This window comes from Miscanthus floridulus, chromosome 1, assembly GCF_019320115.1.
Source record: "Miscanthus floridulus cultivar M001 chromosome 1, ASM1932011v1, whole genome shotgun sequence".
In the NCBI taxonomy this organism is placed as follows: domain Eukaryota; kingdom Viridiplantae; phylum Streptophyta; class Magnoliopsida; order Poales; family Poaceae; genus Miscanthus; species Miscanthus floridulus.
Window position 1 is genome coordinate 33,419,293 of NC_089580.1, and position 26,906 is coordinate 33,446,198.

General features: G+C 42.9%; 1 protein-coding gene and 2 long non-coding RNA genes across 6 annotated transcripts; 1 reads left to right on the forward strand and 2 right to left on the reverse strand.

Annotated features, from left to right (window-relative positions):
* The first annotated feature begins 273 nt into the window (after window positions 1-273).
* Window positions 274-768, forward strand: LOC136454279 (uncharacterized). Its single transcript, XM_066454754.1, has one exon. It carries the CDS (start codon window positions 274-276, stop codon window positions 766-768), a length of 495 nt encoding a protein of 164 aa, XP_066310851.1.
* A 10,485-nt stretch (window positions 769-11,253) lies between these two features.
* LOC136478054 (uncharacterized) lies at window positions 11,254-12,145 on the reverse strand. Its single transcript, XR_010764170.1, has 3 exons — window positions 12,024-12,145; window positions 11,764-11,911; window positions 11,254-11,681 (listed from the first exon to the last, which is right to left on the reverse strand). It is a non-coding gene; the product is annotated as an uncharacterized lncRNA (long non-coding RNA).
* Window positions 12,146-18,893: 6,748 nt separating this feature from the next.
* On the reverse strand, window positions 18,894-21,444 carry LOC136478040 (uncharacterized). 4 transcript variants are annotated; one of them, XR_010764165.1, is made up of 5 exons: window positions 21,190-21,444; window positions 20,824-20,918; window positions 20,637-20,738; window positions 20,441-20,500; window positions 19,103-19,165 (listed from the first exon to the last, which is right to left on the reverse strand). It is a non-coding gene; the product is annotated as an uncharacterized lncRNA (long non-coding RNA). The 4 variants fall into 4 exon arrangements; XR_010764167.1 differs by lacking the exons at window positions 19,103-19,165; window positions 20,441-20,500 and adding an exon at window positions 18,894-18,930; XR_010764169.1 differs by lacking the exon at window positions 20,441-20,500 and having other exon boundaries at window positions 19,114-19,165.
* Window positions 21,445-26,906: the final 5,462 nt, after the last annotated feature.

Sequence of the window (26,906 nt, forward strand, 5' to 3'; positions counted from 1 at the left end):
CGAATCGTTCGGCTTTCGCGGTGGCCGGTAGCCCTGCCTAGTACGCATGGGACTGGGCCACTGTGGACAGAGATTCTGGTCCTTTAGTTGGCGTCAGTCCGGCAAGGCACCTGCCCACTAGCCCATATGCGGATGAATTCTCTGCTCTGAAACGGATGAATTCTCTGCTCTGAAACGACGGCAGTTCTCTAACTCGAACATTTTTCAGCAGAAACATGCCAGCTAATCAAATCATATGCGGATGAATTCTCTGCTCTGAAACGGCCATCCCAAATGGCGGATTCAGTCCTGCCCAAAGCAGCCTGGAAAAGACCTCCTACTGATCATGTGAAACTGAATTGTGACGGCGCTTTCAGACAGCAGAATCGCAGTGGAGGGTGGGGATTTGTGCTGCGCGATCATGATGGCTGCATTCTCAGCTCGGGGTATGGTAGATTGGAGAAGGTTTTGGAGCCGGCCCATGCTGAAGTCATTGCGTGCCTGCAGGCCACGCAAAGGGCTGTGGAACTGGGCATTCAGAATATAATTTTGGAGACGGATGCTGCTGCGGTTGTACAAGCGCTGATGGCTACCGAGACGGACAGAAGTTCAGCGAGTAACTTTGTCTCTAGTAATGTTGCTCACAATCCTGGCTCATGTAATTTGGTAGCACATAGCTTAGCTGCCCTAGGGGATAGTTTAAGTTCAGACGTGATGTCGGTCAGGGATCACATCCCTCCTTGTATTCAGACCCTAGTAGCCAATGATTTGGCTTCAGTTATTCTGTAATGGAGAATACTTCCAGTTAAAAAAAAAATGCAACTACTTGGTCATGTGCAACATTTCCTGCTCTGCAGTCTGACATAAAAGAAGCCTTGCTCCAACTGGGTATTAGGGGGTGTTTGGTTTGTACAGGAAAATTTTAGTCCCTGTCCCATTGGATGTTTGGACACATGCATGAAGTATTAAATATAGACGAAAAAATAACTAATTGCACAGATTGTGGCTAATTTACGAGACGAATTTTTTAAGCCTAATTAGTCCATGATTTGACAATGTTGTGCTACAGTAAATGTGTACTAATAGCGGATTAATTAGGCTTAATAAATTCGTCTCGTAAATTAGTCTGCATCTGTGTAATTAGTTTTATAATTAACTCATATTTAGTTCTTCTAAATAGCATCCGAATGTTCGATGTGACATGGACTAAAATTTAGTCCAGGAAACCAAACACCCCCTAGTTGCAGAGCTTGACTTAGGGCCTGTTTAGTTACCTCCTAAAATGCCAAATTTTTCAAGATTTCCCGTCACATCGAATCTTTGGACGTATGCATGAAGTATTAAATATAAATAAAAAAATAAAACTAATTACACAGTTTAGACGAAATCCACAAGACGAATTTTTTAAGCCTAATTAAACTATAATTAGACACTAATTGCCAAATAACAACGAAAATACTACTGTACTCATTTTGCTAAATTTTTCGAATCTAAAGTGGGCCTTATGTCACCTAAATGAATACGGTAATGCTAGGAAGCGCGAGGACAGACCGCTAGACGTGCCCCGTGTTTTTTAAACCGAAGTTATCGTTTTAATTTATTTTAAGCGTCAGGACAGACCACTAGGCGTGCCCTGCGCCCCGTCCGAGCCGTTTGCTCTATGCCGCACCGGCTGCTCTGTGGCCCCTGTTATATTTTAATCATGGACGCAACATAACGTAAATATGTGTATGTACACGTATGTACGGTGGCCTCATTAGAACGTGAATACGTGAAATGCATGTATACCAGAAGAGGACATAATCGACATGCATGGAGAGCTGTGCTGAATGACCAACTAGAGCAACGTATGGCGACCGTCTATATACTTGCATGCATGTGCACAAAATTGCCTTTGGTCCAAAAAATAATTATAGAACACAAATACACGTGAGCCATATTACGAGTGAACTTAGCATGGTCGACATAAATAGCAACCATTCCCGTCTGCGCAGATTTGACCCGGCCGTCGTGCGCCCCGCCTGCTGTGGCTGTCTCGTAGGGCCGCCACCACGCTAGTTCGCCGCGCCGCCCACCCATGTTGCACTGAAAGTGGATGTTTCATATGGATGCTGCAAAAGTAGATATAAATGTTGCATATGTTGTAATGGCTATACTCGTATGTTGCAAGTGTCTATTTAAAATATTTCTTCTACTTTTGACGTATGTTGCAAGTGTTAGATCTGGATGCTGCATATGTTGTAGTGGCTATACACATATGTTGCAAGAGTATGCTCCAAATGTTTCATCGATCTGCTTCGGACGTATGTTGCAGGAAGTGCTTCTATGTTGCAAGTGTTTCATAAGCAGGCGAAGGTAGTCCCCGCGGGCGAAGGCGGTCTCCGTGTGCGCGATACGGACATTGCAAAAGTAGATCTGCATGTCACATATGTTACAATGGCTATAAACGTACGTTTCAAGTATCTATTCAAAATGTTTTATCTACTTCAGAGGTATGTTGCAAGTGCTTTTTATGTGGATGTTGCATATGTTGTAGTGGCTATTACACATGTGTTGCAAGCGTATGTTTCAAATGTTTCATCTGCTTTAGACGTATGTTACAGAAAGTGCTTTCACGTTGGAAGTTGTCGGTGTTTCGAGTAACCAACTAGTAAATTTCTAGATTGCGCATCTGGCTCGGATGGTGTGCTCAAAAGACACAAGGATTTGTACTGGTCCGTGCTGAATGTCCCTACGTCCAGTTCGGTGTTGCTCGTGTTACCGGCACTGAGAGTTTGTAGTAGGGGTTACAAACGGATGAGAGAGGGAGAAGTTTCCAAGTCTCTAGTGTGTGTGTGTGTGTTTTCTTCTTTTTTTCCTCCCCCCACGTCGGAAGTCTGGCTCCCCCCTTTATAGGTGAAGGGGAAGGGGCGGGTTATAGAGAGAGAAAGAGAAAAACGAGGGAGCAGAAGGCCCCTCGGACCACCGGGTCCTTCTTCTCCTTTATGCGAGTCCTGCCGACGCTGTAGACGGTGATAGGGATGGCTACACGCACGGGCTCCTGTTCACCACTGGTGCCATGCCCCGGCGTCATCAACTGATCGTGGTGTCCCATCCTATCCTGGCGGACGACGCGGCGAACCGACGTGCTGGTCAGCGGCCATACGGGGAGTAGGCAGCGCAGTGACCTCGCACCCGTCGCTATTGGCGATGTGATCTTCCGGGAGTGACCTATCGTGGCCATGGATCACGTCGAGGCGTGCCTGCTTCCTGCCCGGTGTCAAAAGTTTGACCTTGGTGTCGTACCTTCTGACCCATAGTGGTTTGAGGCGGTGTGGGCCCTCATCAAGCGAGACGGATCCCACGCCCCAGGGATCGGGTGAGACGGAGCCCATACCCTCTGGGGTCGGGCGAGGAAGGAATCCCTTTTAAGGGGTCAGGCGAGGCGGAGTCCATGCCCCAGTGGCCGGGCGAGGTGAAGTCCGCACCCCAGGGGTCGATCGAGGCGAGACCCACGCCTTAGTGGTCGGCGAGGCAGAGCCTGCGCACCTGGGGGCCGGTTGAAGCCGTAGTCGCGCACTTGATTGCTCGAGTGAATCGGTACTGATGATCATTAGTTCCTCCTCTTTAGGTACTCTAGTATTGATACCAGACACAAGTGTTTCATGAGCAGGCGTAGGAACCCGGCAGCGCCGGTCCTATGATTTTGAGGGCCCTCTGGCGAACTCATCGTGACGGCCCCTCTAGACCATAAAATTTTAGAATATATAGGATAATTTTATTTGTATAGGAAAAGCAAATCCAATAATATATTTTAATTTAATATGTCTGATAATTATCGAGAGCGAGAAACAACGTAGACTAAAAGAGCAATATATTTATACTTCTAGAACTAATATGATTACCTTAAAGAAGAATAGAACTCCATCATATCCACTGCTTCTTATAAAAAGATACTTCTTCGGGCATTTCTTGATGCAAAATCATCAAGGACGGTATCGAGATCAATAGTGTCTAAGATATCCTTCTCGATGGTGCACATAGCCAAGTCATTTAACCTTTCTTGTGACATAGTTGATCTCAAATAGTTCAACAACTTCAATTTTGAGAAACTTCTTTCGGCCGAAGCTACAGTCACAGGTACAGTTAAAAGAATTCGATAGGTAACTAAAATATTTGGATAGCAATCTGCATCTATAACAAACTTCAGAATCTCTAGCGCCGACATCAAAGAATCTGGCAAAGTCACTTGCAACACCTTTAATTCTGAAAAAAATCATTGATCTCAACATCGAATGAGTTATCATGAGAAAAATTTTCCACAAAAATCTTGCAGCGCAACCAAAGATCAGCTTCATCCAAGGATTTCAAATTTTCTGAGTTGAACAAGAACCTAAAAACATTATCAAATGCTGTCATCTGCTCAAATCTACCCGTCAATGAAGCAATTGCAGAATCAATCATAACTAGGAAGTACTCTCTTCTAAAGGAGTCCACAACAGACTGTTGTATTTCCTCGTCTTGGTCATCTTGTTCATCAAAATGTTTCTTTCTCTTTCGTTGACGTTTTGTAAGAAATATTGGCTCTATATCCAATTCAGATGCAATGTTTTTTTGCTGTATCCATACTAGAAGTGAAACCTTCATCTCTATACTTCTTAAAATATGATATGACACTTTCAATGTGTTTGAGAGTAGCATCTATACTCACAATTTTAGATTGCAACTTCTTGCTAACCTTATTTATAGAGAATAAAATATCGTGCCAGATAACCAAACCAACTATAAATTCAAAATTCTTAAGTGTACTCACCAAAGATTGACATTCACTAACTGCCATTGGATCATCAGTTGAAGCCTTCTCTAGCGCTATTAAAGCTGATCTTATTTGAGGAGTTGAAGCCTTCTCTAGCGCTATTAAATCTGATAGCTATAGGTAGTATACTAGTATTGGACTGGAATTCTGGAACTGGAAACCCCGGCCCACAAGGCTTAAGTAGCTGTCCAGCGCCGCAAGCAACAGCAGACTTATATATTTGGCCACTTGGGATACGGGGTCTTATATATTTGGGCTTGGCCCTCTGGCCATCGCACTTCCTGCCCCCCCCCCCCCTTAGGGCCGGCACTGGCACCCGGGTATGAGACCTATGTGGCAAGTGTACAGTACAAGCGGTAGTGCGCCGACGGAGAAATTAAAGCACTGCTGCGTGGAGTTATGGGCGTGTTTAGTTAGCCGGAATTTGGATGTGCAAAGTTTGCATACTGCCAGATTCACTACTGTAGAATTTCGTTTGTATTTGGTAATAATTGTCCAACCGTTAATTAATTAGGCTCAAAATGTTCGTCTCGCAAAGTACAACCAAACTATGCAATTAGTTTTTAATTTCGTCTACTTTTAGTATTCCATACATGTACCGCAAGTTTGATATAATGGAGAATTTTTTTTTGCATAGTACCAAAGTTGGGAACTAAACCAGGGCTATGTATATGTTTTCATCTTCTGCTGTACGACAAAAGCAGCAGGCTGGCATAAGTTTACACATGCATGCATACCCGGTGACTGCAGGGCATGGTCGGCACGCAAGCTAGAGGAAATGGTTTTGATCGAGCTGTCACCTGGATTTTGGTGTTTGTTGCGAGGAGAGACGGGACCGATGCCGCAGCCGTATTTAAAGGCATCCGTCATATATTATCTATCGTGGCAAAAAAAAAAAAAAAAAAAACACTACCACTCATACATGCAGCAGGCGCGGGCTGGCGGTCTGGTCTAGCAGGCGTAGCAGCATGCACGGGCGTCCAGGCACTAGCCTGGCCCAAATGAATATTACTAAATGACTAAACTTTGCAAAACATTATTATCTAAGTGTCTGTTTAGTTTCTAAAATTTTATAAAAATTTTCAAGATTCTCCGTCACATCGAATCTTTGGACGCATGCATGAAGCATTAAATATAAATAAAAAATAAAACTAGTTACACAGTTTAGACGAAATTCACGAGATGAATCTTTTAGCTTAATTAGACTATGATTGGACACTAATTGTCAAATAACAACGGTAGTGCTACCGTACCATTTCTCAAAAAAAAAATTGCCAACTAAACAAGGCCTAACAAATAAATAAATGGTAAGTGCAAGTGCATCTTTCACTCTTTAATCATATATGGCTTGATTGGCTATCTATATTACTCTATATTTAGACTTATGCATTGCAGTTTGCTAATGTTTTGTTGTTTGTATTGGCTCTTTTACGAGCTTGCACGATGCTCAAAGCAGGTCCGATGCTGCATAAGGTAGTACACCAAATTTGCTCGTATTAGACAATGCAAATTTGCACAAGTTGATGCGCAAAAATGGAGTTGACTAAATGCAATAAAATGTAAGCAACAAACACAATTTTATCAAATACGACTTTGCCTATGAAAGATTACCAAACGCCAACACAATGCTTATGTTTACGCTGGTTTAGGTTGTGTTGCATAAGATCTGATATATACAGCTAATAAGGCTAATACAAACAAACCAATCAAACCCATATGGATTAAAGAAGTGGGCAGTATACTGGCTGCAATTATTTTTTAGAAACCTCATATGTTTAAAATGTTAAAAACAAGCTACACAGATTACGGAACGGCCACCTTGCAGCTGGCCATAAAATCTTCTGCTACTAAGGAAAGCATCTAAAAAAGCCTCAAAAAGTCTCTTCACCATATCCCATTGAAGCGAGACACACATTATCATCCAACAATAGTGACAAAGACCACGAAAGGCCTCCCTTATACACTGCAGTGTTAGAGGTTGAAAGTTGAGTTGAGAATATGTTGGCCTCGTTCGTTTACCCCATATTCGGTTTGTTCAGCTTATTTTTTTTTTCCAGTTGGAACATTGTTTTTCTCTCACAACAATTCAGCCAGAACAGTGTTTTTCAGCCAGTTTCAGCCAAGATTCAGCAAGCCGACCGAGGCCGTTGTACTCCTTCCATCCCAAATTATAAGTCGCTTTGATTTTTTTGTACATCCATTTTGCTATGTATCTAGACATAATAATGTGCCTAGATGCATAGTAAAATAAATGTACCAAAAAAAAGTCAAAGCGACTTATAATTTTGAACGAGGAAGCAAGTTTCATGAGATCCAAATAATGACCTTTGCAAATAGGTTAGACCTAAAGTTTCCATTATTAATAACTAAAATATGTACTCTTCCTAACCACGGACGACAAGCCTTAAAAGAACAACAAATGCAATCCATGTACTTGGTGGGGCCTCTCGTAACTTAGGGCATCAGGAGTGTGTGAATTCAGGGGGTCCTTAGTTTCTTAGGGTCAGTTGTTTATAAACTAGGTGATCAACTCTACGCTCGACCCTAACCCAAAAAGGTTGAGATCTGGCCTTACCTCAAAGACTTGACCACAAGAAATAAAATACATTTTTTCTTCCACTGTCTCACGTCTAGGTCCAGAAAGGTGAGATGGCCTTCAAAGCCTTATTGACGCCCAAAGGACACGCAAAAGAGAAAACACGCATCCACGCGCATGCATGACAGTGCCGGTGCAGTCCACTGCTGGCCAGAGACACCACCAGCCACAGGCTCGACGACGCTAGCACAGGGAGGAAAGGGGCAAAGGGCCAAAGGGAAGGACCTCTTGCGCACGTCAATCCAGTGCCCACGCTGGTCGACTCCATCTCCACCACTGGCTATAGACCGACCAGATCAGAGGCCAAGGAGACCAAATTTGTGGTGGATCAAGCAAGTTCTGCAGTGGAATCGGCTACAACAATAGCCACCGAATATGTTTTGCTGATGCCACACAATCCCAAGGCAATGATGCATGCATGTTGCATTGACCTCGCTCTCTCTGTTGAGTGTTGGAGGATAAAATGAGCGAGCGCGCACGCACACATGCAAGAGCCAAGTGTGATCGAGCAGCCGACACTCATGTCCACAGTATTTATTTATACTCCTGAGGAACCCTAGGGACGCAATTGTGGCCCACTCCAATTAACTAGTGTTGTAATAGTGCCACAATACTTGTAAAATAAATCTATAATGGCACATGTTCACTATGTGCTATAAATAAATACTATGGACATGAACTCGCTGCTCAATCATACTCCGCTCTTGCATGTGTGCATGCAATGCTCATTTTATCATCCAACACTCAATGGACAGAGGTCAATGTGGCATGCATCTATATCAGCATCATTGCCTTGGGATTGAGCGACAACAACAAAACATATTCGGTCGCTATTGTAGACTTGTAGCTCCAACAATTTCAAACCATGATCTATGTGCTCTCTCTCACCATCGAGCCATGTCCATGAAGAACAAATCACTGCAGCCAAACTTTACTTTTGCGTACAAACATGACGCCATGACGGGAAACATGGCAGAAACCTGAGCGGACATTTTGTGATCCATAGAGTTACTCCGTGGACCGGCATACCGGATTTACAGTGCATGTTACAACCGGGGTGAGAGCAATAAGCAACCGCTCTCAGGCTGTGCTGTCTCTGGAAATTTGAGTAATTACGTCCAAACAACACTACTACGTACGAAAACTATGTTTAGAGCTGCCACATTTCATTTTTACAGAAAGTACCTATAGAAATATGGTTATTTTCAAAGACAATCAAATAATATTTAGATATTCTGTCACCCCGATCAATGTAGCATGCCTGGTGATGTTGCGTCGGGATTTCACAATCAACTGAGTGGTTCGTTGGATATTTCACTATGACAGGCATGCTAGGCTTTCCGGTCAAGCACGCCCATGATGAGGCCATGTTGCGTCTCTTGGGTGCATCGGAGCTAGAATTTCGCGAAACAGCACACAAGATCTCCAACGATAGTCGTGGTTCAATTGCAGGATCGGGGTTCATGCAGCATGCCAACAAAAATGGTTGTATTGCCATAGGAATCAAACACAACAGTAATCTACACACTCACTACCGTACTGTACTGAGTAAAATTCTGCTGTCGTGATGAATGTTCAACTTCCCAATGGTGTGCTTATTAAGATAGCTTGTCCAAGTACTGAACTCATTTCCTGTAATTTTAGTAGGCTTGATTTTATTTGGTGGAGTCTCTGTAATTTTTATTCCCCCCCCCCCCCCCCCCCCCCCCCTGCTGGTGTGGCTCCCAGTCTGAGTAAACCACTTAACAAGAGGTGTGGAGTTAGCTGCGATAGGGTCCTACTACTGGTCCACACCATAAATCCTCATGATTACCCTTATATGATACACATAGTGAAGGTATCCATGAGACTGTTCATAATTTGAATATGTTCTGAGACTCGTGGTACGTAATGGTAGGCACGTATCTGCTACAAATTACTCAGCCACATGCAGTGAGTTATGCATGAGGTTTAAAACAATTCTAATTCTGGCAAGTATAAATGTAGCAATGCTGCATTGTCATCTATCCTAAAAAAAAGAATTCACAAACTAAAACGATGTGTTCCAGGCTTCCAGCTATAAATACTACCGACCTGAACCTTGCTGCATACAGTCCCACTCTTTGCTCCTGCGTAAAGATGGCAACGGGGCCCCGATACCCGATATCCGACGGGTATTTGATCCATTAGGGGATGGGGATGGGATCATATCTTTACCCGCGGGCATCTAAATGGGAAAGAATCCATACCCGATGGGTATAGCGGGTACGGGAACGTTCCCTGTTTACCCGTCCCCGTTACCCGTTGGGGAACCCGACTATTTGAGCCGTCATGCGAGTATTAGGCCCAAAGAAACTCAACATAGGTATTTTGGTCCAAATTTGAATAGTCATATATATAGTTTATGTGTTCTAGGAACCCTCGTTCAATTTTTCCTCACCATCTCCGCCAGCAGCACAAGCACGCATGTCTCACGAGTGCTCGTGCCCCTCGCTTCCTCAGTTCGGTCTCTCTGCCACCTTTACTCGTCCTCCTCGCAACCTCGCTCCTTCTCCTCGGCATCTCCGAGACTCCGATACTTATACCCGGGTGAAGAAGAAACGTCTTCGATTGTAAAGCTGCGACCCCAAGTGTCCTTGTTTATCGGGTATGTAGTACCCGTCGGGTATCTGTTACCCGACTGATACCCGACGGGTATGGGGATGGGCAAGAATCTATACCCGAGACAGTTAATGGGGATGGGGACGGAATGAATTCTCCGTAGCGGGGAAGAGAACGTTCCGACGATACCCGACGGGTATATCCCCGTTGCCATCCTTACTCCTGCGCCTGCATACTCATTTTATCCTCCCCAAACGCTCATCGAAGGAGGTCAATACGACATGCATGTGCTTCAGCATATCACCAGCTTGTTGAGATTGAGCGGCACCAGCGAAAGCATATCCCGCGGCTGCCTGTTGCGGTAGATCTGATACTTTGCCACCATGGCCTCTGCTCGGTATCGTCTCCAAATCACATACACCAAGAACAACTTAATCTCCTCAAGCACGAATTTGCATAGAATCACGACAGAAATGGTTGCTCAATTGAGAAACACGGCAGCAACCAGGGAAGTGACTGTCGTGATGAAATGGGCCGATTTCAGTAGTGCTATCTGGTGGCCAGATATACCTGACTTGCTATGCCTATGAGAGCAGCAGCAGCAACTGTGGAGCAAGATTTGCACTCTCTTTCTATCCTCACACTCTGGGTGATCTCGAGACATTGTAAGGAAGGCAAGTCCATGGTCATTGACGGAAAACAAGCACCTATTGATGTCTGCAGTACCATCTGACTGCCATTGTGGTAGAGGGAGAAAAACCTCGTTTAGGGTACTTTTGCCGCGTCTAGTAAGCATGCTGAAACATTTGCATCTACTCAAATTACAAAAGCTTTAGTGTATTCACTGATATGTAGGCGTAATTTGTCTCCATCTTATTAATTACCAGTGGATAACGTGTACCATACAATTTTATTCATAGTAGAAGAATTAAATTATTTATTTATAGCTATTCCTAGAATCGTATCTTTGAATCTCTTGCTGTAACACCTTTTTTATATATGTAGAGCTTTATTGCAAGCTCCCTGTGTAGAATGGAAGACGAGATACTATAGATATTAGATACAATTACTCCCTCCATACCGATAATTCAAGTCGTTTTGGACAAGGTTTTGGTCAAACATTACGAATATAAATCATGAATAAGTTGTTGAGTTTGGAAATACGAAAACCATATGAATAGATTTGTCTTGAAAAGTACTTTTATAAAAATATGCATACATCACTTTTCAATAAATATTTTTATAAAAATAAGAAGTCAAAGTTATGCTTTGGAGACCGTCTCGATGTCAAAACGACTTGAATTACCAGTATGGAGGGAGTATTTAGGAAATCAGCTTGACCTTTGTTCATGTATGGATCAAAAAACTATCACGTTAAGCTGAAGAAACCTTTGTGGCAAGCTGATACGAATCTCCTCCTTTGCTGACTGTTAAATAGCTATGTTTTCAGGCTTCCTAGCTTCCATCATCTCCAGATACAATGGTGTTGTTTCTGTTCATTCTCAGTCCATCACAAATATCTTAGCATGCTCCCTCTGTCGATCGTCAAACCAAGTAGATCCTAGAATTTTAAATGGCAGTTTTGTTCTCAGGCTCAATCCCAGCAGCCTCCAGATCCCTAAAGAAAGCAAGTGCCGCCTTCGGCCGCCCAGTCTGTGCATTACCATTAATCATCGCCGTCCAAGCCATGAGATTCTTTGCCATCATTTTATCAAACAACTCGCGCGCATTCTACACCAGTTCACACTTACAATAGCCAGCAATGAGTCAAGCAGTCAAGGCATAAAGAGTCAGACGTACTGTAACCCCTCACCATGGATCACATCTCCAATGCCATAAGTAGGCTTTGCTCCATGGGTGTCTTCAATAATTCTGTCCGCAGACTCTCTGCTTACCACAAGAACCATTCCGATGCCCATGTTGAATGTTCGCCGCATCGCTGCATCATCAATGTTTCCAACCTACAGAATATATAATGTTAATATGTTAAAAGGTATCTAGATCTAGGCAGAGATCCAGAGCCATGCAGATGCTAGAAAACATAGTTGAATCTCGTGGGCCATTTGTGCTTGCCTGTTGAAGCTAGTTGAAGATAGGAGGCACTTTCCATGACCCAGTAAAACTTTTTTGCCATGAGTCCAGATGGAAATACTCTTGGAATATTGTCAGTAAATCCACCACCAGTAATGTGGGCTATGTTAAGAACATTTAGGATCTCTAGCAGTAGATCTAGGAGGCATACACATGGATTCGGAATAACACATGCACATGTAAACCTAGAACACTACACCGAGAGGGAGACAGAGAGACAGAGGGGTGTGAGGAGAGTGAAGGGTTCACAGACCATTGGATCCCGTGGAGTTGGAGCTCGATCCGGCCATCGCTGGTTCGTTGATGGAGGCAGCACACGGGCAGCGATGGTCGGTGAGGAGAGGCGACGCAGTGGAGACGGTGATGTAGTGCAGTGGCGACAGGGATGACGGTGGTGGCGGAGGTGCTTTCTGTCACTGGCTGCGCCCCTCACTAGATCGGGTTTAGGGTTTGTCGGTGGGAGTACGACTCACGGTGAACCTCGTCCCTTGAGCCGCCGGCCCCCACCACTTTATATAGCGCAGTGCGATGGGGGCCCACAACCATGTAGGGTTGGACGTCCCCTATCAGGACGCGTGACCAAGGCCCAATAGGCCGTTGGGCTTTTTGGCTGGAAGATCAATATAACATTCTCCCCCTTGATCTCACTATTACTTTTATCTTTAAACTTTAAACTTCAATCCTTTTATCCTTACTTATTTCTTCACAGATGATGCATAGAGCATGTTTCATCGTTACGGTCAATCGCCGATAGATTTAACAGCTACAATGCACGTCTCTGATCTGAAATAGTTACTTTAACTTTTGGGCCCTTTATAGTCCAGGAATCATAGGCTTTCCCTTAAACCCATGCCGGCTACATGTTCTCTGAACACGTTGGGTGGTAAGCTTTTTGTAAGTGGATCCACGAGCATCTTTTCGGTACTTATATGCTCAAAACTTATTATTTGATCCCGGACTTTATCCTTCACAACATAATACTTTATGTCAATGTGTTTGGCAGCACCACTTGACCTATTGTTGTGAGCATACTGTACTACTGGATTATTATCATAGTATAACTTCAGTGGTCTATTGATGTCGTCAACCACCTTCAAACCGGGTATGAATTTCTTTAGCCAGTTCACCTGCCCATTGCCTCATAACACGCTACAAACTCGGCATACATTGTGAACGATGTAGTGACGGTTTGCTTTGAGCTTTTCCATGAAATAACTCCCCCTGCGAGAGTGAACACATATCCAGATGTGGATTTTCTATTATCTCCCGCATAATCAGAATCTGAATATCCCACTATATAGAGTGAATCAGATCTTCTATACGTCATCATGAGGCCTTTCGTTCCTTGCAAATAACGCAAGACTTTCTTTACTAATTTCCAGTGTTCTATTCCAGGATTGCTCTGGAATCTGCCAAGTAACCCGGTAACAAATGCCAAGTCAGGGCGCGTGCATACTTGAGCATATTGTAAGCTTCCGACAGCTGAAGCATATGGAACCACTTTTATTTGATCGATCTCATATTGGTTCCTGGGGCATTGAAAATCCCCATATCTGTCGCCCTTGACTATAGGAGCAGGTGAGGGACTATATTTGTGCATACTGAATTTCTTTAAAACTTTTTCTATGTATGCTTTTTGTGGTAGTCCTAATACCCCTTTACTTCTATCTCGGTGAATCTCGATCCCTAGAACGAACGAAGCTTCACCAAGATCTTTTATATCAAATTTTGAGGACAAAAACTTCTTTGTTTCTAGTAGTAGACTGACATCACTACTAGCAAGTAAGATATCATCCACATACAGGATAAGGAAGATAAACTTCCCATTCTTAAACTTTGCGTAGACACAATTGTCCTCAACATTATCTTTAAACCCAAAATTCTTTATTGTCTGATCAAACTTCAAGTACCACTATCTTGAAGCTTATTTTAATCCATAAATGGATTTCTTTAGGCGGCATCCGAAACGTTCTTTTCCTTCCATGATAAAACTTTTCGGTTGTGCCATGTAAACATTTTTCTCTAAGTCTCCATTGAGAAATGTTGTCTTTACATCCATTTGATGTAATTCTAAATCATAATGTGCCACTAATGCCATTATGATTCTAAAGGAATCCTTACATGAGACTGGAGAAAAGGTCTCATTGTAATCAATTCCTTCTCTTTATGTAAAGCCTTTTGCCATAAGTCGGGCTTTATATCTCTCTATATTCCCTTGAGAGTCAAGTTTTGTTTTGTAGACCCATTTACAGCCTACTGTTTTGGCTCCTTTAGGAATTATCTTCAAATCCCAAACTTTATTTGCATTCATTGATCTCATTTCATCTTCCATGGCCTTAAGCCACTTTGATGAATGATCATTTTTCATGGCTTCTTCAAATGAGGTGGGATCATCCTCCATTTGAAATTCTTCAATGTTGTACACTTCATAATCAGCAGGAATATCTGATTTTCTAACTCTTTAAGACCTTATAGGGGCCTCCTCATTTGGCACATTTTCTGTTTGAGGCTATTGTTGCTCCCCCTCATGTGTGGCAATAGGTTCTATAGGTTCCTGAGGCATAGGTTCCTCATCATCATTCATTGTTGCCACAGGCAGGATAACAACAGGTGCTGGCACCACAGTGTCTTGTACTGTCGGTGCAACAATAGCAGGTAGTGAGAAAAATGGCTCATGAATGATCAGAGTGGGTGCATACACCCGCTTCTCTTCAAGGTCAATTTCTTGAGCTACCATACTCCCCTCATCATTTCATCCTCTAGGAAGACAGCGTGTCTCGTTTCCACAAACTTTGTATATCTATCTAGATAGTAGAAACGAAAACCTTTTGACTTTTCTGGGTAGCCAATGAAATGGCAACTCACTGTTTTGGGATCTAGCTTTCCAATGTTTGGGTTAAAAACTTTAGCCTCAGCAGGACTCCCCCACACACGCAAGTGGTTAAGTGAGGGTACTCTTCCTGTCCACAACTCATACGGTGTTTTGAGCACCGACTTACTTGGTACTCTATTAAGAATATGAATGGCGGTTTTTAACGCCTCCATCCACAGACTCATCGGTAAAGTGGAGTAACTTATCATACTACGCACCATATCCATCAGGGTATGGTTACGCCTTTCAGCTACTCCATTCTGCTGAGGTTCGCCCAGTGTTAAATACTGGGCGACTATACCATTCTCTTGTAAGAACCTTGCAAAAGGTCCAGGAACTTATCCATACGGGGTATGCCGACCGTAGTACTCCCCTCCACGGTCAGACCTGACTATCTTAATCTCTAAATCATGCTGATTTCAAGTTCTGCTTTAAATATTTTGAATTTATCCAATGCTTCTGTTCTTTCTTTAACTGGATAAATATAGCCATAACGGGAGTAATCATCTGTGAATGTTATGAATGAATCAAAACCATCCACACTCTTTACAGAAAAAGGACCATAGATATCTGTGTGAATAATCTATAGAATTCCTGCACTTCGTTTAGCATCTTTCTTAATTTTCTTTACATACTTTCCTTTTATGCAATCTCTACATTGTTCTAAATCTGAGAGCTCTAATGGAGGAAGAATATCATTCTTAACTAGTCTTTCTATTCCCTCCCTCGAAATATGGCCTAAACGACAGTGCTATAATTTCGACAACGCATCGTGAACTCTCTTTCGTTTTCTGTTTGCATTGTTCGATGAGGATACATTCTCATTCACATCACATACGGAATTTACATTTTCACGAAGTGATAACAAATAAAGCTCATCTTGCCATAAAGCAAGACCAATATATCTATTATTAAACAATATCTGACATTTGTCATTTCCAAAATGGCAATCATAACCATCATGGTCCAACTTTGATACACTAATCAAGTTTCTTTGCAAAGAAGGTACATAAAGAACATCTCTAAGAAAAAGTATGAAGCCATCAGCAAGCTCTAGTGGAAGATCGTCAACGACCTCAACATCTGCTTGTACTCCATTTACGACTTTAATGAAACTTTCGCTTCTTTGCAAAGTTCTCATCGAACGGAATCCCTGTAATGAATTAGCAACATGAATAGTTGCACCTGAATCAATCCACCAAGTAGATTTTGAAAACTTGACATACAAGGATTCATTTACAAACGTAATAATATTCTCACCTTTATTTTTCATAATCATCTTTAAGAAATCGGGATAATTCTTCTTATAATGTCCCGTCTTCTTATAGTAGAGACACTGGTCTTTATCCACTGGGAATTGCTTGTTCTGAGACTGTTGCATGGGACCCTTTCCAGATGACTTGGAGGAAGAGCTGTTATTATAGTTCTTTTTTCTTATCTTTTAGGTAGTTGATAGTATCACCCTGTAAAACTTTTATTCTTTTCTCCTCCTGCACACACATGGCTATGAGCTTTTCTAAATCCCATTTTTCAGGCTATATGTTGTAATTAACAACAAAGGTGTCAAATTCTTTGGGCAAAGAAGCAAAAATCAAATGAATAAGAAACTCATCCTTGAGTGCCAAATCCATTGGTTTGAGCTTAGATGCCAAATTGCTCATTCTCAGTATGTGCTCTCTAATGCCACTGCCACCACCAGATTACCTTTCTGTGACCAGCTGCTTGATCAGCTAGGTTGCATATATCTTTGAAGAGCCAGTAAACTGACTCTTTATTCTTTCTAGGTACTCTGTGACCATGTCACAGTCTGGAATTGAGCCCACTATTGCAGGCTCAATTGTATTCTTTATCACAGCCAAACATTTCTTATTAGCTGTGACCCACTTTCTATTTTCAAGGTCAAAAGACATCTTTACGGGAGCAAAGTCCCGCTCTCTGTTCTGCCATGCAGCATCAGTCTCATCAGTCTCCCTCACCGGTGTCACAGGTTCTTTGGGACATGGTGTGGTGACAACCCAGTCCACCTCAGCCAATATGAAGGTTAAGTCGATCTTTTTCTTCCATTCAATGTAGTTATCTCCTTTTAGAGTAGGGTTCTCTTTGATACAACTCATCAAGTTGTATCCGCCTGAAAACACAATTCAAATAGTATGAGAACACAAATAATAACAACAACAATTGCATGCCTTAGTTCAACGTTGGTCAAAATTAAAACATACAATTGTTTTATACATTAAATCTATATCACCGTTGGGTAGAAATAGAAATAATGCATAACAAAAAAACCATAATAACATCAACATTATAATATTGCTATTAATCAACGTTGGTCAGAATAATAACAACATTATAATCAATTTAAAACATATCCATTTTCAAAATTAAATTCTCCCGTTGGTTCGAATTTAATAATGAAATTAACATCTTTAAGTACGCAGCGGAAACTTTGAATGATAATATTTTCCAGAAGCAACTTTACTATTTACTGAACAAAAATATCGTTGGATAAATTTTGTACAGAAATTATCATCAAAAATCAATTCAAATCATTCGAATATGCATCAAAATTTGCTTCTGGAAAAAAAATTTGCATCTCTGTACAGGGGCGGCCCACGGCCCGCTTCACGCGCGCGCGCCAGCGCTCCCGCGCCCAGGCCGCAACATGGACCTAGGCCGGGAAAACGGCTGCCCGCCTGGGCCACTTTTGGCCTGGCCACTGCCAGCCGTTGATCTTCATCGGACGGCTGGCCGACGATGTCGCGCGCATCAAAACCGCGACGCGTTCATCCTCCCAAAACCCTAGCCTCATTTGACTCCCTCCCTTTCTCTCTCCACGCCGCATCCGAGTGACTGAGCACCAGCGTCAGCCGTCCATGGCGGCCGGAGAAATGAGAGTACGGCGCTGCCGCGGGCCCCCTCGCCGGTGCACGCGCTCCACTTTGGGTGAGCGCACCGCTGTCGAGCGGCCTCGCGTTGGTGCCCTGAGCGCGTTCGTCGGCGACCGTGCGCTGAGCAGCGGCTCGTCTTCTTCCCGTGTGCCAGCGTAGAGGCGGTGCGGTCCCCTTCCTGCACCATGGCGGTGACGACGGCGGGGAGAGGACCCGGGTAGGATCCCTTCCCCTCCATCCTTTCTCTGTTCATGCTAGGGTTAGGGTTTCGATTTTGGATTCTTTTTCGATTTGAAATCGGTTCTCTTTCTTTCCTTTCCCCAAGGTCTAGATCTACACCATGTGTAGGTCTCTGATACCAATGTTAAGAACATTTAGGATCTCTAGCAGTAGATCTAGGAGGCATACACATGGATTCGGAATAACACATGCACATGTAAACCTAGAACACTACACCGAGAGGGAGACAGAGAGACAGAGGGGTGTGAGGAGAGTGAAGGGTTCACAGACCATTGGATCCCGTGGAGTTGGAGCTCGATCCGGCCATCGCTGGTTCGTTGATGGAGGCAGCACACGGGCAGCGACGGTCGGTGAGGAGAGGCGACGCAGTGGAGACGGTGATGCAGTGCAGTGGCGACAGGGATGACGGTGGCGGCGGAGGCGCTTCCCGTCACTGGTTGCGCCCCTCACTAGATCGGGTTTAGGGTTTGTCGGTGGGAGTACGGTTCACGGTGAACCTCGTCCCTTGAGCCGCCGGCCCCCACCATTTTATATAGCGCAGTGCGACGGAGGCCCACCAACCATGTAGGGTTGGGCGTCCCCGATCAGGGCGCGTGACCAAGGCCCAATAGACCGTTGGGCTTATTGGTTGGGAGATCAATCTAACAGGCTAGTCCTTTCACACCACCCTTGCTAAGAATCTCGAGCACCTTTTTTTCATTTCAAACAATTTCGCTTAAAAGTTCCATAAAATTCTGAAGAAAATACGAAATATAGATACACATCAGCAAAACCAACATATTTAACATAGATAACAGTTGGTGCCATTAGAGCTTCACCAATAGTAGTTGTTATGCCATCATTTCTTGGGAGCTGGTCACTCAAGGAAAGTCCGCTTTTCTCCAGTACTCTTGAAAATTAAGGATTTTCAGCCATCACTAACAAGATACATATAATGCCCAACAATACAAAGAGATAAAAATATAGATAATTCATAAATCTGGAAGGCAGACCTATCAGGACATCTCCATGAACAATGTTTTTTTTCCATCAATGACTTTATCTTTTTCACAATACCCATTACCCACAGCAAAACCACTAAGATCATATTCACCGTCTGTGTAGAAACCAGACATTTCTGCTGTCTGCAATGATCAATTATCAGTTCATATGTCTTTGGATTTTTCATAAAAACACGTACATATGTAATGCTTTAGGTGAATTAATTTGAGTTTGTAAGAAATTAAAGGTATACAAAGCAAAAAAAAAAATCAGAATATTTTGTTACACTGGTATTATTATTAATCAGGTTACCAATCACAAACATTTAAATTTTGCTTTAGTAAAATTCAGATAATAATCAAGTAAACAATTATAACAATAAATATGCAGCAATCAAAGACTGGCAGTGCAAGATGATTGATCAGTTCATATACAACTACTGTGACTTATTATAAGGATAATGGAAAAAGTCTACTTAACCCCCCACCTATCAACCATGGTCTACTTCACCCCTAAACTATAAAACCGTCTATTTTACCTCCTGAACTTTTCAAAACCGTCTATTTTACCCCTCCGGGTGGTTTTCGACGGTGGTTTTGCTACAGTAACTATGGTTTGCTACGCTACCTGTGGTTTCACCTTTTTCTTTTTTTTATTTATTTTCGCTGAATCTTTGAAAAATCATAGAAAATCATAGAAAAATCATAAAATGGAAAATCCAATTTTGTTGGACTCCACATGAGTAGATCTACATAGTTAACATATAATGTGGTATGCTTTAGTACAAAGGTTTTGCTGTACCTTTAGATTAATTGGAAAATCTAATTTTATCTGTAATTAATTAGAATTTATCTATAACTAAGTTATACATGGTCCAATGAGTACAAAATTTTTACTATAGTTCGAGCATATAATAATTAGCCTACCATAAAAATTTCATCATAATTGGACCACAGAAGCTGCAGCTATGAATTGTTCCAATTAATTACAGACAAAATTGGATTTTCTAATTAATCTAAAACTACAGCAAAAATTTTGTACTAAAGCATATCATATTATATGTTCATTGTGTAGATCTACTCATGTGGAGTCTAACAAAATTAGATTTTCTATTTTATAATTTTTCTGTGATTTACTATGATTTTTTAAAAATTCACCAGAAATAAATAAAAAAGAAAAAGACAAAACCACATCACTATAGCAAAACCACCGTTACTGTAGCAAAACCATCGTCGAAAACCGCCAGGGGGTAAAATAGACGGTTTTAAAAAGTTCAGGGGGTAAAATAGACGGTTTCATAGTTTGGGGTGTGAAGTAGACCATAGTTAATAGGTGGGGGGTTAAGTAGATTTTTTCCTAAGGATAATACTGCGGCGTTGAATTGCTAAGTCATGGTAATTTAATTCAGAATATTTTACCTCCCCTCCTAGGACAGCAAAATCTGATTGCTTTTTTTTGTTGTTTGTAGTCAGCGCAGCCTGATTGTTCGCACCCATCCACAATCCCATTGATACATTATAGGTAATATTGAAATGTCCCATGAGCAGAAACCAAGAAAAGAAGTACGAGAAGGGAAAATTTTATTTTGTTTGTGAGAAAATAAAGTGGCTGCACCTTCTCTGCAAGATCAACATCAAGCTTGCTTGTTGCATAGTAATCTAGGAAGAACAACGGTTTTTCAGCTCAAGTTATGATGTTATTGACGCACATTGCCACCTGCCAAAATGGCCTAAATTCATTCAGTTCAGTCAACTTGTGATAGAGATAAGGAAAACAACCTACATTGCAGCTAACCACTTACAAGGTCAATGCCGACTATATCATAAATACCAATTTCGAAAGCAAGCTTCAGCTTTGTCCCCAGTCCGTCAGTGCTAGCAACAAGAAAATCGTCCCCTGTTCAGATAAAGCAACAGGAAAGCAATGTTTCAGAAAGTGCAGGCCAAGGACCACGGAATTGATATTATCGGTGCATCGAGTGAGAAGCAGAAAATAAACCAACCAACTACATGGTGCATACTTCTACAATTGTTGCATAGACATGTTTCCAGCAAACAAGAACATTAAATTTGCATGTTTCACAAGCTAAAATCAATATTTAATTTATACTTAAATCACACAACAAGGGCTTAAGTCTTCACCACGACCATTCTTTAATTTTTTTTACCAAAAATAGAGGATAAAGCAATGAAGTGATGCCCGTGATTATCCAAGGCGAGGAGGCCGCTGAAGCCGCCAATCCCAGGTGTCCTCCTGGCGATGGGGCGCACAAGCTCGGTGCAGGCGTCGATGTCCACGCCAGCGCACAAGCCGGTGCTCGATCTAAAAGACACGGACGCCCGCCGTATCCCCGCAAGAATCTGCCGGAATCCACAAGAAAATCGCCCCCTGTTCAGAACTTCAGATAAAGGACACCATCAGATGTTTTGTATGTATACTAATACTAATAAAAAACATGTGGCAGTATGGTAACAGTGAAACACATAAGCTTATAGATTAGCGTAATTTGTCTCCATCTTATTAATTATTAGTAGAAGTCAGTTACTGATTCATAAAAGAAGTGAGAGCGAGGGCTAAATTTGTTCACCTCTAATAGTTATACCATCTTGCTATCTCTAATGGACATGTGCTAGGTCCACTTCAACAAGGGTTAGCATACATCAAAGATCACTTCTCTCATGGTCTATCTTTTACACGGTGACAAAAGGCTAATGTAAGCCTTGAAGGAGAGCGATATAATTGGAGGGAATTAGGTGTTAAATCATCAAACATCAAGACTTGAGAGACGTGCTAGACTAGCTCTTCATGAAGAAATAGTTATTCTATCTTAATTATCACACATGCGCTGTTTAGGCCCAATAGTTCAATAATGACATACATATGCTTACTGTGTCCCATTACTGGTTGTCTGGTCCGCACCATAAATCATCATGATTACCCTTATATGATACACACAGTGAAGGTATCCATGAGACCGTTCATAAATTGAATCTGTTTTGAGACTTGTAGTACGCAACTAGTAGAAAGCGCGCGCCCCTGCGCGCGTTGGCAGATATAGGGTAGATTTATGTACATAGATATATGAGTATCTACGTACAAATTAGTGAGGCTGTGATCTCCAGCACCACCATCCTGAAAGAGCAGGCTAATGTCGAGATAACAAGCTAGTTCATGTCCTCATGCGCGCACCTTTTGCAAACTAATAAAGACCAGGCTAATGTCGAGATAATAAAGGATATGCCATACATTGGAAAGTAGCTGAGAGCACCATATGAATGTATACATAGGTTTAATCTTGCAGGAGGTAAGCAGTAGCATATAGGGGATTTGTCATATACGCTGGAAAGTAGCTGAGAGGAACATATGAATTTGCACATAGGCTTAATTTTGCAGGAGGTAAAGAGTAGCATATAGGGATATATTACATGCGGTGCTATTTTACAAAGCGGATATGATGACATTGATCCTGAGTCTGTGGGGTTCTCACTGCATCTGTTGCTTTGTTTTCTAGCCTTTCTTCTGATCAGAAGGGCTACTATTCATGGAGGATGTGCTCCATCTATTTGTTCCTGCAAACAGAGCTGTGCCTAGTTTTAGCAAGAATAGGATTCTAAAAAGATACATATATGTGTGGTGGAGAAAGAATGATTTGTGGTGTACAACTGTACATGAATAAGCAGTGAAATGCAGTTTCATGTAGCCCTAAAAATGAAGTCTATACTGGTTTAGCTATAAACAATGTGCTGTGTAGCTCAAGTCTGAAACATGGTTAGATGGCAGTGTATGGTCTGTGGAGGGAACAGTCTAAGTAATTTCAAATTCGAAATACATATAAGAGAAGTGTGAAGTGTTAGATTGATCTCCTGACCAATAGGCCCAACGGCCTATTGGGCCTTGGTCTCGCGCCCTGATCGGGGGCGCCCAACCCTACATGGTTGGTGGGCCCCCGTCGCACTGCGCTATATAGAGAGGTGGGGGCCGGCGGCTCAAAGCACGAGGTTCGCCGTAAGCCGCAAACCCCACCGACAAACCCTAGACCGATCTCGAGAGGGCGCGCAGCCAGCGACGGGAAGCTCCGCTGATTCTCGCCGTCGCCACTGCTACGCCCGACCGCACTGCATCGACGTCCGTGCAACCTCTACTCCACCCGTCGCTGCCCGTGTGCTGCCTCCATCACCGAACCCGCAATGGCTAGCACAACCGCGACATCATCTGGAGGCTCAGGTTCATCACCAGCCCTCTCTCCCCTATCTCTCTCTCGGTGTAGTGTTCTAGGTCTAAATGTGCATGTGTTTCATGGTTCTATGAGTTCACCGGCCTAGATCTACTCTAGTCGATCTAAATAAAGACTACAATGGCATCAGAGCCATACTAGCATGTAGATCTAGAACGGGTACCGATTAGAAAAAGAAAAGTTGATTAGATCCAGTGTGGATCTAAGCAGAAAAGGGGTCACCCGACTTTCGGTTGAACCCTAACTCGATCCGTCGGATCTGAGAAAAGAAGAAGGGCTCAGTTTTCATGCAAAGAACGAACCCTAAAACCCAAAGGTGATTCGGGGAAAAGAAAACAGTGCCGTCTCCACCCTAACCCTAACCCTAATCGTCAAATCGGGCTAAAATCCGAACAAATGAATCAAACAAAGGGGAAGAGGGTGGCTCGGTCACCTCGCCGTCGAGCACGCCGGCGCGCGGGGGGAAAAGAAAAGGAACCGATTTCAAATCGGAAAACCAAACCCTAACCCTAAAAAGGAAGCCTACCTGGGCTTCTACCCACCGCCGGCAGCATCGCCACCGCGCGGATAGGAAACCGCGGCGTCGCTCCCGAACGGCGCGCGGGACAGGGCCGAGATCCGCACGGCACCTCGCCAAGCGGTCACGGCAACAGGGCACCACCCTGCGGCCCCTCGACGGCGACGTGCTCAGCCTCGGGCGAGCACGCACGCCGGCGAGAGGGCGCTGGACGGTGCCGCCCTTCTTCTCCCTCGGCCACTGAGGACGGCCGCCGCTGCGGGTTTCTCCGAGCTGCGCTGCGGGGTGAGAGAGAAGGAGAGGAAGAGAATGAACCTAGGGTTCAGGGAGAAGCGCCGGCCGGGGGGTTTTGTTCGGGCGAAACGGCCGGGCAGCCGTCGGATGGAGATGGACGGCCACGGGCGACTGGGCCAGCGCCGCAGCCCAGGCGGGATAGGGCACCAGGCCGAAATCCCGGCCCAGGCCCAGGTTGCGGCCTGGGCGCGGGGGAGAGAGCGCGCGCGGCTGGGCGCGGGGGCGCGCTGAGCGCGCGGATGGGCCGCGGCTGCTGGGCCGTTTTTGCTGGCTGCGCGCGTGCGCGTGGGCAGGCCGTGGGCCGCGCATGTGCTGGCTGGGCCGAAATGGCCAAAGAAATAGAAAAATCACAGTTTTGTTTTTTTCTTATTTTCCAGAAAACAGTTTGATCAATTTGAATTGATTTTATGATAATTTTCTATACAAAATTTATCCAATGATATTTTTTTGTTCAGTAAATAGTAAATTTGCTTCTGGAAAATAGGAAAAAGATTATTAAATGTTAAAGTTTTCGCTGCGTATTTAAAGTTGCAATTTTCATTATTAAATTCGAACCAACGGGAGAATTTAATTTTGAAAAAGGATGTGTTTTAAATTGATTATAATGTTGTTGTTATTCTGACCAACGTTGATTAATGACAATATTATAATGTTTTTTTTGTTATACATTAATTCTATTTCTGCCCAACGGTGATGTAGAATTAGTGTAGAAAATAATTGTATGTTTTAATTTTGACCAACGTTAAACTAAGGCATACAATTATTGTTGTTATTTCTGTTCTCACCCTATTTGAATTATGTTTTCAGGAGGGTACAACTTGATGAGTTGTATCAAAGAAATCCCCACTCTAAAAGGTGATAACTATATTGAGTGGAAGAAAAAGATAGACCTGGCCTTTATCCTCGCTGAGGTGGACTGGGTTGTCACCACACCGTGCCCTAAAGAACCTGAGGCACCGGTGAGGGAAACAGATGAGACTGATACTGCATGGCAGAACAGAGAGCGGGATTTTGCTCCCGTAAAGATGTCCTATGACCTTGAGCATAGGAAATGGGTCACTGCCAACAAAAAGTGTCTGGCAGTGATAAAGAACACGATTGAGCCTGCTATAGTGGGCTCAATTCCAGACTGTGACACGGTCACAGAGTACCTAGACAGAATAAAGAGTCAGTTCACTGGCTCTTCAAAGACATATGCAACCCAGCTGATCAAGCAGCTGGTCACAGAAAGGTACTCTGGTGGCGGCAGTGGCATTAGAGAGCACATACTGAGAATGAGCAATCTGGCATCTAAGCTCAAACCAATGGATTTGGCACTCAAGGATGAGTTTCTTATTCATTTGATTTTTGCTTCTTTGCCCAAAGAATTTGACACATTTGTTGTTAATTACAACATACAGCCTGAAAAATGGGATTTGGAAAAGCTCATAGCCATGTGTGTGCAGGAGGAGGAAAGAATAAAAGTTTCACAAGGTGGTTCTGTCAACTACCTAAAAGATAAGAAAAAGAACTATAATAACAGTTCTTCCTCCAAATCATCTGGAAAAGGTCCCATGCAACAGTCTCAGAACCAGCAATTCCCAGTGGCTAAAGACCAGTGTCTCCACTGCAAGAAGACAGGACATTATAAAAAGAATTGTCCTGATTTCTTAAAGATGATTATGAAGAATAAAGGTGAGAACATTATTACGTTCGTAAATGAATCCTTGTATGTAAAGTTTTCAAAATCTACTTGGTGGATTGATTCAGGTGCAACTATTCATGTTGCTAATTCATTACAGGGATTCCGTTCGATGAGAACTTTGCAAAGAAGCGAAAGTTTCATTAAAGTAGCAAATGGAGAACAAGCAGATGTCGAAGCCGTTGGTGATCTTCCGCTAGAGCTTGCTGATGGCTTCATAATTATTCTTAGAGATGTTCTTTATGTACCTTCTTTGCAAAGAAATTTGATTAGTGTTTCAAAGTTGGACCATGATGGTTATGATTGCCATTTTGGAAATGGCAAATGTCAGATATTGTTTAATAATAAATGTATTGGTCTTGCCTTCCGACAAGACGAGCTTTATTTGTTATCACTTCGTGAAAATGTTAATTCCGTATGTGATGTGAATGAAAATGTATCCTCATCGAACAATGGAAACAGAAAACGAAGGAGAGCTCAAGATGCGTTGTCGAAATTATGGCACTGTCGTTTAGGCCATATTTCGAGGGGGAGAATAGAAAGACTAGTTAAGAATGATATTCTTCCTCCATTAGAGCTCTCAGAGTTAGAACAATGTAGAGATTGCATAAAAGGAAAGTATGTAAAGAAAATTAAGAAAGATGCCAAATGAAGCACAGGAATCCTACAGATTATTCACACAGACATATGTGGTCCTTTTCCTGTGAAAAGTGTGGATGGTTATGATTCATTCATAACATTCACAGACGATTACTCTCGGTTTGGCTACATTTATCCAATTAAAGAGAGAACAGAAGCGTTGGATAAATTTAAAATATTTAAAGTAGAAGTTGAAAATCAGCATGATTTAAAGATTAAGATATTTAGGTCTGACCGTGGAGGAGAGTACTACGGTCGGCATACCCCATATGGACAAGTTCCTGGACCTTTTGCAAGGTTCTTACAGGAGAATGGTATAGTCGCCCAGTATTCAACACCGGGCGAACCTCAGCAGAATGGAGTAGCTGAAAGGCGTAACCGTACCCTGATGGATATGGTGCATAGTATGATAAGTTACTCCACTTTACCTACGAGTCTGTGGATGGAGGCGTTAAAAACCGCCATTCATATTCTCAATAGAGTACCAAGTAAGTCGGTGCCCAAAACACCGTATGAGTT